Below are 12718 nucleotides of genomic sequence, written 5' to 3'. Positions count from 1 at the left end.
AAAAAGGCAGCTCAGAAGAGTATGAAAAATTGCTGAGGAGGCCATTGAATATAGACTCAATAGAAAGCCTGAAGGCCAGTAGATATGGACTCAATAGAGCCTGAGGCCCATTGGATATGGATTCAATAGAGCTTAAGGCCTATTGGATATAGACTCAAGAGAGCCTGAGGCCCATTGGATATGGACTCAAGAGAGCCAAAGGCCCATTGGATATGGACTCAAGAGAGCCTGAGGCCCATTGGATATGGACTGAGTAGCACCATTGGAGATGGACTCAATAGAGCCCAAGGCCATTGGGTATTGCAGATGACAGTTATCAATAAACTTTTCTCCCTGGAGAGTGCTTCCAAATCTAACTTCCCTGGCTCACAGAAGCCTGGTGATGAGTGAAAAGCTGCAAAGAAAAGCAAGTCAGATTTGGATATACTGACAGGACATTAGCCCCAAACAGTTCTGCTTCCCCTGGAAGCTGAGAAACGCCACACGTGCTCCTCACTGTGGAGAAACGCCAAGAGAATAAGCATTACCCTCGCAAGATGGCTCCTCAGTGCTCAACATGGCTTCCTCACCTCAAGGTTTGATATGTTGACATCTATAGCATGCTACATGTACAGCCTTCCCAGGAAGCTGACTAAAACCATGGCAGAAAGATGAGGGGGGAGCACATTTCCTCCAGAGCTCCCCATGGTAAATAAAGTGCTAAAACAGACTAATTCACTGGGGCGGGGGGGGGGGTAGTTGCTAGCATCAAATTCGAAACCTATAAAAGCTGCTATTAAAGAGATCAAAATATAAACATTTTAAGATGTGCAAAGGTCCAGATTTTTTTTAAGGCTGTAGCAGTGGATAAGTGTCACAGCTATGGTTAAATAACTATTTACTCTTAAAGTACAGTAATGATCTGTAAATGAAGGAGTGTCATGGAGAATATAACTTTGCTTTGGAGGCAGAAAAACAAATGCAAGATACAATTTTCAGCTCTTTATTATGAAAAATGTGCAGGCATACATAAAGGCAAATAGAATATTATAACAGAGCTTATTCAAGACACCATCCAAAGTCTTTTGCAGTAATTTTGATTTTTTTCAATATTTCTGACTCCTATAATAATACCCACATACCAAAACTGGCCACTGCTGATTACTTCAATATAAGTCTCTAAATTTTTATGTAACCATAATAACCATCATCACGTAAAACAATGTCATAACAATTTCTTAGTGTCATTTCTTGATATCATTTAATATTAATTTATATTCAAATTACTCTAGGAAGACATGGGTCATATTCAAGTTATTCTATGGAGTAATGAAAAATAATGACTTAAATATATGAATTAGACAAAAAAGAGATATTTTCAACAACATAATGACCATAGTTAATAATAACATTCTTGTATATCAAAATCACAAAGAGAACAGATTCAGTACAAAAGCATCATCAGTATGTGAGGTGATATTTAAATTAGCCTGGTGTGATAATTCCTGAATAAATACATATTATTGGAACTCAAGGAGTGGCAGGTTTACAAAGAGAGCAGAAATAAAATTACCCTTCAGAAATGAACTACACTAGCAGAGAGGACAAGGGAGGCTTGCTTTTTAGTTCAAACCTGAAGAGGCACTTTACTAGAGAGGGCCAGCTCATGCTAACAGAGAGGTACCTTGTTATCGATGGGCAAGGTTCCATATAAATCCCCCAAACAAAGAGCCACCCCGGTTTTCCTAAGTTGTGAGGGACAGGTGGGAACTTTAATTCCATGTGATTTAATTCATGTAACATTTCATCATAGCCTATATGCTTAGTACCCAGTAGAGCCATATACCTCTCCTGCAGTTTTGGGGGTGAGGGACTGTGAGGCTTCAGTCTTCTTAATTGTCTGTTACAGAGGGGGGGGGTGTAGGAGCAGGGAGAGAGAGGAGCAGTGGGCAGGCCTGAGGCCACATAGTCTTTTTTAACTATCTGTTACAGAGGTCGGGAGGATAGAGGCAAGGAGTGTGAAGGCTTCAGTGAGTAGGGGCCTAATTTTTCCAGGCTGGGACTTGGTCTCTTTGCGTGAACAGAGACTTAAAGTGGCAGGCCATGATGTAAACATATACAACAAAACATCGCACTAATGTCACTGTTAGCTGTTAAACAAATGTTTAACTTATATCCCCCCTCCCCGCCCCCCGATTTCTTTTTGCAGTCACTCTGCTTAGGTAAAGGCCTTTTGGAGCATTTTTTAAAGTCTTCTATAGTCCTGGACTTACTTTTCCTAGCCTAACTTAGTGGTACCCATGAAATTAATTGCTGAAGTTCTAGAACAGTCGACCCACATAATAACTTGCAGTTTGGACTTGCTTACTCATGGTGATGATTAACTTGCTCTCCTGCCGCAATGCTGGCAAATGATCAAAGGCTTGATTAGGCTAGAGTTCAACATACTGTAAAGACCATGTAAAGACCATGATAGCAGTACCATCAATGCCCATGACTTCTTCCATGAAGTCCATCCTGTCAAACTGTCCCTTTTTACTGACCAATGTGAGTGGTGGGTCTGGGTAGGGCCTATTTAATCCTTCCATGGCAAAGTGACATTCCTCCTCTCCTGCCCCTTCCACACTGTGGCCTTTTGTACTTTGGTAAAACTGCCTTTGTGTCACAAAGGAACAGAAAGTAGAAATAAAAATAAAGAGAACAACACATATCAGAAGCAACAAACAACAACGAGGAAGAAAGAAAGAAAGAAAGAAAGAAAGATAGAGAGAGAGAGAGAGAGAGAGAGAGAGAGAGAGAGAGAGGAAGGAAGGAAGGAAGGAAGGAAGGAAGGAAGGAAGGAAGATAGGAACATGAACTAATTTAACTTAAAACATAATAAACTAACAAATACATTTTAAAAGATTTGACCAATAAGTGAATCAGAGTCACCATTTGAAAAGATAAGTAAGATAGGGAAATGTCTATGTAAGTCTGACTGGGAGGAAAAAGAAAACAGATAAATAGTAGCCTATGTAAAAATGAAATATGAAGAAAGAATGTTCTAGAGAATAAATGAAATTCTGTAGAAATATAAATAGTGGCATTGGCTCCAAAAGAAACCTGAGCATCCTTGTTAATCAAGGCAAGAATTTTATCTATTCAAACTAAATGAACATACAGAAGTAGTGACTGATGAACGAGACTCACCAGACCAGGAGAACGGAAGAGGAAAGCATCATGAAACTATAGAAAAACTCACTATGAGAACCAGAAGAGCTGACACTGATAGCTGAGAGCTATCTGCCAGACGCTGTTGTAATCAGACGTTTCTCTCCCGCCCCACCTGTTCCGAAATACCTGGTGACAGCTTCCCGAATAATTGACTTGGAGACATTACTTATAAATGCTCGGTTGATAGCTCAGGCTTATTACTAGCTAACTCCTTCATTTTAAGTTACCCCCCCCCATATTCTTCTTTATGCTCTTCCACTTAGTGGTACCTTTATTAGCATGACACACTCATCTCCTGCTTCCTTTGTACCTGGCAGGCGACTCCTGACTCCACCCTACTCCTTCCCATCATCCTTAAGTTGCTTGCCCTGCCTATACTTCCTGCCTGTCTGCAGGACAATCAAAATGTTATTAAACCAACTTGAGTGACAAATCTATGCAGTGCACAAGAAGATCCCATAGCACACTGCTCGAAAGGCCTTGTTTGCGTTAACTCACTCAGCTTCAATAAGTTTTGCAATGGCTCTTGATTAAATTTAATTGTATTCTTAATTTAAAGTAGTAATATATACCTAGAATAAAGAGAAGCATCCTACTTTTTTTTTAAAAAAAAGCTATCTACTTGATATCTACAGCAAGCATTATGCTTGACATGCTAGAATGTTCATTACAAGCAACAGAAATCCAACTTAAAACAGCTTAAGTTAGAATGTAGTAGAAAGAAGTTGGCAGTTTTAGAGACTTCATTTTGGATTGGAAATGCCTAGATCAAATGAATTCTTAACTGGATATATATGAACAGTGTTTATCAGCTTGCAAAAATATCATAATTTCTGAATACCAATATATTCCAATTTAATCTATAAAATTTCAAACGACATGCAAACCTATCAGAAACACCTCAGATGCACACGTGTCCTGGTCTTTTCTCTCATTTTCTTCCAGTTGAATGGGAATAAATGTGATGTAAGGAATACTGTTCCCCATCCCTACCCTCCAATCCCTAACTGATGCTATTATCCTCACACAAATTCCACCCTCTTCTCCGACTCACTTCCTGACCCCTACCTGGGCATGGTCACACCCTTTGCTTAGAGTTTGCTTCCAGATGGAGAAAGGTGTTGCCTGAAGAACTTCTGGATCTCCCTCCATGAGTGTTCCTGGGCTGCTGCATGAGCAATGGTATCTCCTCCCCAAAGAAATGGGTTAGCCGACTCAAGGGTCCAGGATGCAAAGCAACAGGGAGAATAGGGTGGCTCTATGAGGTGACCTGCTCCAGGGTATGCCAGCATTCTTCCATTGCTTCTCCCATGGCTCTGCAGCTGGTCCATAGCCCCTTGTGCATATGCCTTGCTATCCAAACATTCGTCATTCTCTCCTACAATGAAGAGGATCCACCCTCGGGCTTTTTCCACAGGAAGTATACTCTGTGGGTTCAACCTATTTATGGAGTAATCTATAAAGGAACGTAATTGCATAGCCCCTGAAGCATGAATTTGGATGTGCTCCAGAACCCATTGGCTGGGTGGCATAACAAGATCCCGATACCTTAGGGGAATGTGTAAGATGGCATTGGGCCCATTGATACAGACAGTGGCAACCACCTGTTTCAGATAGCAGGCCATGGCCAGCCCGATCTCTGCACCTTTGCACACGGAGATCACACCAATTCCTGGTTGTTGGATCTTGAACACAAAGCAAAAAGAAATCAGGTTACATGTTGTCCTCTCGAAAGAAGCTCTCCTGAAGGAAGGCCGGCCAGTCAAAACAATAAAATTCTGGCACTTGGGTTTTTTAACTAGTGAGATCCAGAGACTACTACCTATAATAACATCTATTCAGAGCTTATCATTTTGTGGAAGCAATTGTATCACTTACCTTGGAATAATCAAAATAAAACCTCATCAGAGTTCTAGAGATAGGGGGTTGTGGCACAGTCCTATAATCTCAATAACAGGGAAACTGAAATAAGAGATTTTTGAGTTCCAATCCTGCCTAGGCTACATGGGGAGACTTTGACATAAGATAAATAAACATTTTCACACCTGGAAAAGTAAGAGTCTGGGTCCCTTGCTCTCTAGGCCCTAGCCCCAGTGCCCCACCCCTACCCACTGAAGCCTCAAAGACCTGGAAGCAGCCTCCCCACACCCCAACCACTCCCATGATATCTGTGACCACCAGAGCCTTGACCCCACCTACACCTGAAGGAGTCCCAGAGTTACATCAGTGACATTCAGAAGCCCACCTGCACCCACTGAAGGGGGAAATGGATAGAAGACATTCAATAACATAAAGAGCAATATTGCGCCAACAGGAACTAGTGGTTCTACAGTAGCAAGACCCAAATATCCCAACAAAGGTGAAGCAGAAGAAAGTGACCTTAAAAATAATTTTATGAAGATGATAGAGGCTCTTTAAAAGGAAATGAAAAATTCCCTTAAAGAAGTGGAGGAAAAGAAAAGCAAAAAATTAGAAGAAATCAAGAAATCCTGCAAAGGAAGCAAAGAAAAAAAAAACAACAAAGAAAATGGTTTAAGACTTGAAAACTGAAATAGAGGCAATTGAAAAAAAAAAAAACCACACAAGGTGTGAGAATTCTGGAAATGTAAAATCTGGGTAAACAATCAGGAACTACAGATGCAAGTATACCCAACAGAATACAAGAGATGGAAGAGAGAATTTTAGGTGTTGAAGAAATATTTTAGGTGTAGAGGAAATATATTCACCTGTCAAAGAAAATGTTAAATCCAACAAATTCTTAACACAAAATATCCAAGAAAACTGGGACACCATAAAAAGACCAAACTTAAGAATAACAGGGATAGAAGAATAAGAAGTCCAGCTCAAAGACACAGAAAATATATTCAACAAAATCATAGAAGAAAATTTTCTCAACCTAAAGAAGGACACACCTATGGAAGTCCAAGAAGCTTACAGAAAATACACTGGACCAAAAAAGTCTCCTCACCACATAATAATCAAAACACAAAACATACAGAATAAAGAAAGAATATTGACAGCTGCAAAGGAAAAAAATCAATTAACATATAAAGGCAGACATATCAGAATTGTGTCTGACTTCTCAATAGAAACTCTGAAAGCCAGAAGGTCCTAGATAGATGTTCTGCAGACACTAAAAGACCACAGATGCCAGCCCAGACTACTATATCTATATCCAGAAAAACTTTCAATCAGAAGAGACAGAGAAAACAAGATATTCTATGACAAAACCAGATTTAAACAATATCTATCCACAAATTTAGCCTTACAGAAAGTGCTAGAAAAAAAACCTCCAACCCAAGGAAGTTAGCTACAACTTTAAAAACACAAGCAATAGATAATCCTACAGGAGCAAAACCCAAAGAAGGGAAACACATGCACAATACCAATAACAACAATAAAACTCAGAATAACAGAAACTAACAATCACTGCCCATTAATATCTCTTAATATCAACGGTCTCAATTCATCTATAGAAAAAAAGGCTGACAGAATGGATACAAAAACAAGATCCATCCTTCTGCTGCATGAAAGAAACACACCTCAACTTCAAAGTCAGATATTACCTCAGAGTAAAGGGTTGGGAAAAAATTTTATAATCAAATGGACCTAAGAAACAAGCTGGTATAACTATCCTAATATACAACAAAATATACTTCAAAATAAAATTAATCAAAAGAGATAAAGAAGGACAACTTATAAACATCACAGGGAAAACTCCATCAAGATGTAGTCTCAGTTCTTAATATTTATGCCGTGAATATAATGTCACCCACATTTGTAAAAGAAGCATTACTAAAGCTTAAATCACACATTAAACCCCACACACTAGTATTGAGAGACCTCAATAACTCTCTCTCACCACTGGAAATAAAGGAACTAACAGAAGTTATAACTCAAATGGGTTTAACAGACATCTATAGAACATCCCCCCCAACAACAAAAGAATATGCCTTCTTCTCAGCAACTCATGGAACCTTCTCTAAAATTGACCACATGCTCAGTAACAAAGCAAATACCAACAGATACAAAAAAAAAATTGGAATAACCCCCTGTATTTTATTGGATCACCATGGCTTAAAGTTAGAATTCAACAACAACACTAATTGCAGAAAGTCCACAAACTCGTGGAAATTGAACAATACTCAAATGAATTATCCCTGGGTCAAGGAAGAAATAAGGAAAGAAATTAAAGAATTCCTAAAATTCAACTAAAATGAATGCATAACATACTCAAACTTATGGAACACTTTGAAAGCAGTGGTAAAAGGAGGTTCATAACACTAAGTGCCTACATAAAGAACTGGAGAACTCTCACACTAGTGATTCAACAGGATACCTGAAAATTCTAGAACAAAAACTCCAAGAGAAGAAGGAGGAGGAGGAGGAGGAGGAGGAGGAGGAGGAGGAGGAGGAGGAGGAGGAGGAGGAGGAGGAGGAGGAGGAAGAGAAACAAGAAAGAAGAAGAAGAAGAAGAAGAAGAAGAAGAAGAAGAAGAAGAAGAAGAAGAAGAAGAAGAAGAAGAAGAAGAAGAAGAAGAGGAAAGAGCAGCACTGCTGTTACAGATGTTGAGATGTCCTAATCTGAAAAGTATGGAGCCATAGTGTTTCAGGTCTGGAGTTTTCAGACTTTGAAATATTTGCACAGACTCTATTGGCAGATAAGCTTCACTGTTGAAATCTAAAATCCACACAGTAGTCCAAAATAACTTTTTGAGGTTTGTGTTGATGTTCAAATGTTTTAAATTTCATATTTGATTCTTAAGTTAAGAATGCTCAACCTTGGTATATAGGCTATGAAGCGTCTATGGAATGTTAGATGGGATGGTGCATATCCAATATTACTAGTGAGTGTAGTGATTAATAGTCACTGAACAAACGCAAGGGTAAGAGCTGTGCCTTTATTATTTTACCTTTATTCGCTTGGACAGATGTATCTAATATTTGAGTGAACATTGTTTATCTACAAAATGATAGATAATATTAAATTAGGTAGTATCTCAAATCTCAATTCTGTGGATACCATATGGTCCATACCAAATGAAGAGACATTTCTGTGTCTCTTCAGTCACTAGCACAAATATCAATACTTTGGCACCTTTCCAAGTGAACTAAGTCACAATTCCATTGGTATTTATTTCCTAAGAAAAGGTAGGTTATGAGGTGTACTCGTCTGTCTTCAAATTTGAATGTGTATAAGAAACACAAAATGCTGACTATTAATTAGGGAATGGAATTTTGCCTTTCTATCAGCTCTCGGGTGATGCTGAGGCCACTGGACCATGGCCCCCATTTCATTGCTGCAGAGATATTTAACCATGTCTTCTAAAAGGACCCCCTCCTTTCCAAATTTCTCTCCTGAGCCTAGCTCCTGTCATTGGTTAGTTACTTTTGTCCACCCACTCCCAGCTCTTAAAATAACTGAAGAGCTGGGTCAGGAAATCGGGTTATTGCACCAAGTCAGTTCTGCTGCTTAATTACGTTGTTCTCTTCTTGGGCTTCAACTCCCGTACTGAACTCCTGCATTAGTCTGAGTCTCAGATCCTTTCGTGTAACCCCTGCCAGCATCATATCACGTAGAGACCATCACTGATGTGTGAAAACGTCAACTTCAGGGTTCAGCATCGGTGGCAGATAGAACACTGAAGAGCCACTTACGAACGTATTACAAGAGCTTTAAATGTAACACGTCTTGGCTTTTTCCACTGAAGAGAATCACAATATGGGCTCTGTGTATCTATTGTCTTCTGTGTGCCAGTAAACAGGAATTACTAATCAGCCCGACTCTCCTATCATTCTTAAAATGTAATCTGTGCGCTGCCCAAGGCTGTACTGATTAGACCAGACACTTGTGGGTTTGTCTAATCCTATGATTTTATGAGATGAATCAAAAAGTATTTTAACTACCTTGGGATGAGCTAGTAGGAAATCAGCAGCTTCTTCAAAATACTCCAAGTCGGTCTCCAGCAGTTTGTCAGGCAGGCCTTCATAGGCAAAGTACGCTAAAGCCAGCACTGCAAAGCCACGGGAAGCCAAAAGACTGGCGCGGAATTCAATTAGACCTCCAATAATCCCGAACAAGTCAATAATTCCTGGGAAAGGACCTTCTCCTGGGAGAAAAAAGGAACAAGAAAATGGGATCAAAAGAGAGTTAAGTACGGCAGGGAAAACAAAGACATGAGCTGCATACAGGCACACATTGGTGCTGGTACACACTCTCATACAAGCTGATACATGCACACACACACACACACACACACATCCACATGAGAGTGCATGTTTAATTCATCTGAATTGTTATTTCTAGTGCAGCTTCTGAAACTGGGGTTGCAGATCCGTATGGATCCATATAAGTGAGTGTGGGAGAAATTTGACAATAGGAAATGATTTGAACATTCAGTGGCCAAAATTTAACTCAAAATAAAAAATGAGAAGTGGTCCCAAGGCATTTCTGCTGATGCCTGCCAGACTTCACTTTTCCCTGGTTCTGAAGGAACAGCAGGCACACCTCTCTACGTGTGCTGGAATAGCACTGATCCCAGATAGCTGCGGCCTCAAACGTCGGGACTCAGAGTCAAGTTGATTTGCTGTGTGTTAGGAACCACGGTGTTTTTACGACACACGCAGGGTTTTGTTCATATAGATGCCTAGTGGCTTAGTGACAGAAAACAAGGACTTTTAATGTGTCCCTCTTGCCATTCTTCAGCTTGTGTCAAATTACAATATTCCGATTGTATATTGTTGGAATGTCTAATTTTGAAAATTGCTCTTTGACTTACTATCTTGAGTTTCATAAAAACTTATTAAATGAACTTTGATTTAGAATGAGGATAAATTATGACAAGTTTTTAAATGCATTAAGCATACCATACCTATGCCATTCTGCATATTTATGTGAAGCAGATTTCTTAGCATTGACAACTATGAAAACAAAAATATTAGGTAGTCCTGGAAAACAATGAAGATAATCTAACCATGCTCTATATTCTCATATATTCAACCAAAGTTTAATTCTAGGTAAGCCCATTCATCCCATCAATGCGCAAATTTGCTTTCTTGTTTAATAGATGATAAAATCATGTGTACACCAAAGAACTGTTTTCAAAATCATTTTCTATGCTTTATTATTGGTAACTGTCTGTTTTCTACACCTATTTCATATATTTATATACCCAGGGTCATGCTAAAATTACTACAGTAAGGATTTTTGGAGCCCATTCCCTATGGAAGGATACCTTGCTCAGCCTAGATGCAGGGGGGCGGGGAGGGGGGCCTGTTTCTGCCTCAGTGTGATCTGACAGACTTTGCTGCCTCCTGAGAGCATGGTGAGTAATATGGGGGAAAGGTGAAGGGAGTGGGAGGAGGGGAGCGAGGGGGAACTGGGATTGGTATGTAAAATAAAAAAATAAAATGAAATTCACTACAGCAAAAAAAGAGGTCACAAGTAGAAAAAAAATATATCTTCTATAACAATGAAGATTATTCTTACCTGGAGGGAGAAAAAGGGCTCCGCGTATGCGACCTTCTCGGATCTCCTTCCGCTGAACCCCAGTGCCTACAAACCAGCGCTGCACTATCTGACTGGCCTTGGGTCTAATTGTGGCTGAATCTTCCAAGGCAACAGAGTCATACAGGTCCAGAGTGATACAAAATGGGCTGTTCATCACCTCTTTCTTCATCAGTCGCTGGAAAGGCCGTTTGGGCTTCAGAGACCAAAAGAGGCCCATTGGATGAACTCCTACATAGTCACCCCCCAAGGCCGCTGCCCGCTCCAGGTCCACCTCGCCAGCCTCATTGGCCCTGTAGAAGGCTCTGGATTGGAACAGATTCCCCTTCTCATCCTTCAGTGTTGCCTTGATGGTCACTAACTGCAGTGGAGGCAGACCAGTTGCTAGGATGGACACGGGCTCATCTGCAAGCGCATTTGAGGGAGTGACGATGAGCTGGATCATTGGCAAGCTGGTGAGTGGACCACGCGGTGCTTTGTCACTGCTGTGAGAGACGAAACTGGGTTGGAGACTTAAAGACCAAGGAAAGACCGACGCAAGGCTGTCTGAGTCTGATCAAATAAAACTTCGAAGAACTTTAGTATAAAATGTGTAGAACTGGGAGGAAAGGGGAGAGGAAAAGAGGGGAGGAGAGGAAGAAAGGGGAGGAGAGGAACAGAGAGGAAACACTGGTTGTATGTTACATTGGTGGATTGAGCTAAATGGCCTGGTGAAATCTGGTAAGTAATGGGGAGCAAAACAGTGATTCAAACGAGATATGACCCCTGAGATTCATATCTTGGCTATTACAACACTGTAGTTTTGTGGTTTGGAAAACACTGGACATTAATACTGTGAAAGTGTTCCTACCGTGGCGTGTTTGTGAGGTGTTAAGGGAGGTGGCACATGGGATACAGCTCCAAAACAGTACATCTCTCCAGCCCATTCCAGTCTAAATTAATCAAATAATAAGTAATCTATCACAGTGGTGATGTAACTAGGGCCACCGAGTCCCCTTTAAAGGTCCCTGGTTTTCCTGGTAAAAGAATTTTAAATGAACACAGAATTGGAGTCAGAAGGAGGAAGAGCGTCTTTGAAAGGAGACTGAATATAGCAAGATAGAAAATTAGACTTTTAAAATCACACTTATTTACTCTGTGTGTGTGTGTGTGTGTGTGTGTGTGTGTGTGTGTGTGTGTGCTTGCACGTGCATGCCTGGGTGCATATGTGGTCAGAGGACAAACCATGGGAGCCAGTTTTCTCCTTCCATCTCAGGGACCATACTCAGATTATCAGACTTGAAGGCAAGCACTCTTAACCTACTGAGTCATCTTGCTGCCTGGGAAGTTACACTTTCCAATAAAATAAAATTAAAAACATCTTGGCAAGACTAAAGGAAAAAGAGGAAGAGGTCTCTTCAGAGATCTGTCCCTGCTAGGTGAACGTTTCTTTCCCACAATTGCCAGTTCCCAAGTAATCACTCAGTGTCTTAATATTGACTATAAATGCTCGGCTAATAACCCAGGCTTGTTACTAGCTAACTCTTAAATTTAAATTAACCCGCGTTTCTTTTTTTTTTTTTTTTTTTTTTTTTTTTTTTTTTTTTTTTTTTTTGGTTTTTCGAGACAGGGTTTCTCTGTAGTTTTGGAGCCTGTCCTGGAACTAGCTCTCGTAGACCAGGCTAGTCTCGAACTCACAGAGATTCACCTGCCTCTACCTCCCGAGTGCTAGGATTAAAGGCGTGCGCCACCACCACCCGGCTAACCCGCATTTCTTATCTACTCTCTGCCACAGGGCTCATGGCTTGTTACCTCATTTTCTACACGTCGTGCTTCCTGAGCGTCACGATGGCAACTCCTCAGTCTGCCCTTCTTCCTGCCAGCATTCTCCTAGTCTGGCTCTCCTGCCCAACTTTATTCTGTTCAGCTATTTGCCAAGCAACTTCTTTATTAAACCAATCAGAGTGACATATTCATGCAGTTTAATGATTATTCCATAATGATTAGTTCTTGCAGGTTTAATTGGAAAAGTATGAAATTG

The 12718-nt window shown here is 40.4% G+C and overlaps 1 protein-coding gene across 1 annotated transcript; it reads right to left on the bottom strand.

The window, feature by feature from the left end:
• Positions 1-966: 966 nt before the first annotated feature.
• LOC126509815 (acyl-coenzyme A amino acid N-acyltransferase 2-like) lies at positions 967-12624 on the bottom strand. The gene is made up of 4 exons (XM_050155957.1): positions 12490-12624; positions 10681-11183; positions 9099-9301; positions 967-4877 (listed from the first exon to the last, which is right to left on the bottom strand). The coding sequence occupies exons 1-4, from the start codon at positions 12492-12494 to the stop codon at positions 4284-4286; spliced, it is 1305 nt and encodes a 434-aa protein (XP_050011914.1). The 5' UTR covers positions 12495-12624; the 3' UTR covers positions 967-4283.
• Between the last annotated feature and the right edge of the window lie 94 nt (positions 12625-12718).

The sequence above is a fragment of the Alexandromys fortis genome, unplaced genomic scaffold (genome assembly GCF_014885135.2).
Source record: "Alexandromys fortis isolate MF-2015 unplaced genomic scaffold, M_Fortis_MF-2015_v1.1 scaffold_92, whole genome shotgun sequence".
Lineage (NCBI taxonomy): Eukaryota > Metazoa > Chordata > Mammalia > Rodentia > Cricetidae > Alexandromys > Alexandromys fortis.
The sequence above is the reverse complement of the archived record's forward strand: the minus strand, read 5'-3'. Positions and strand labels throughout refer to the sequence as shown.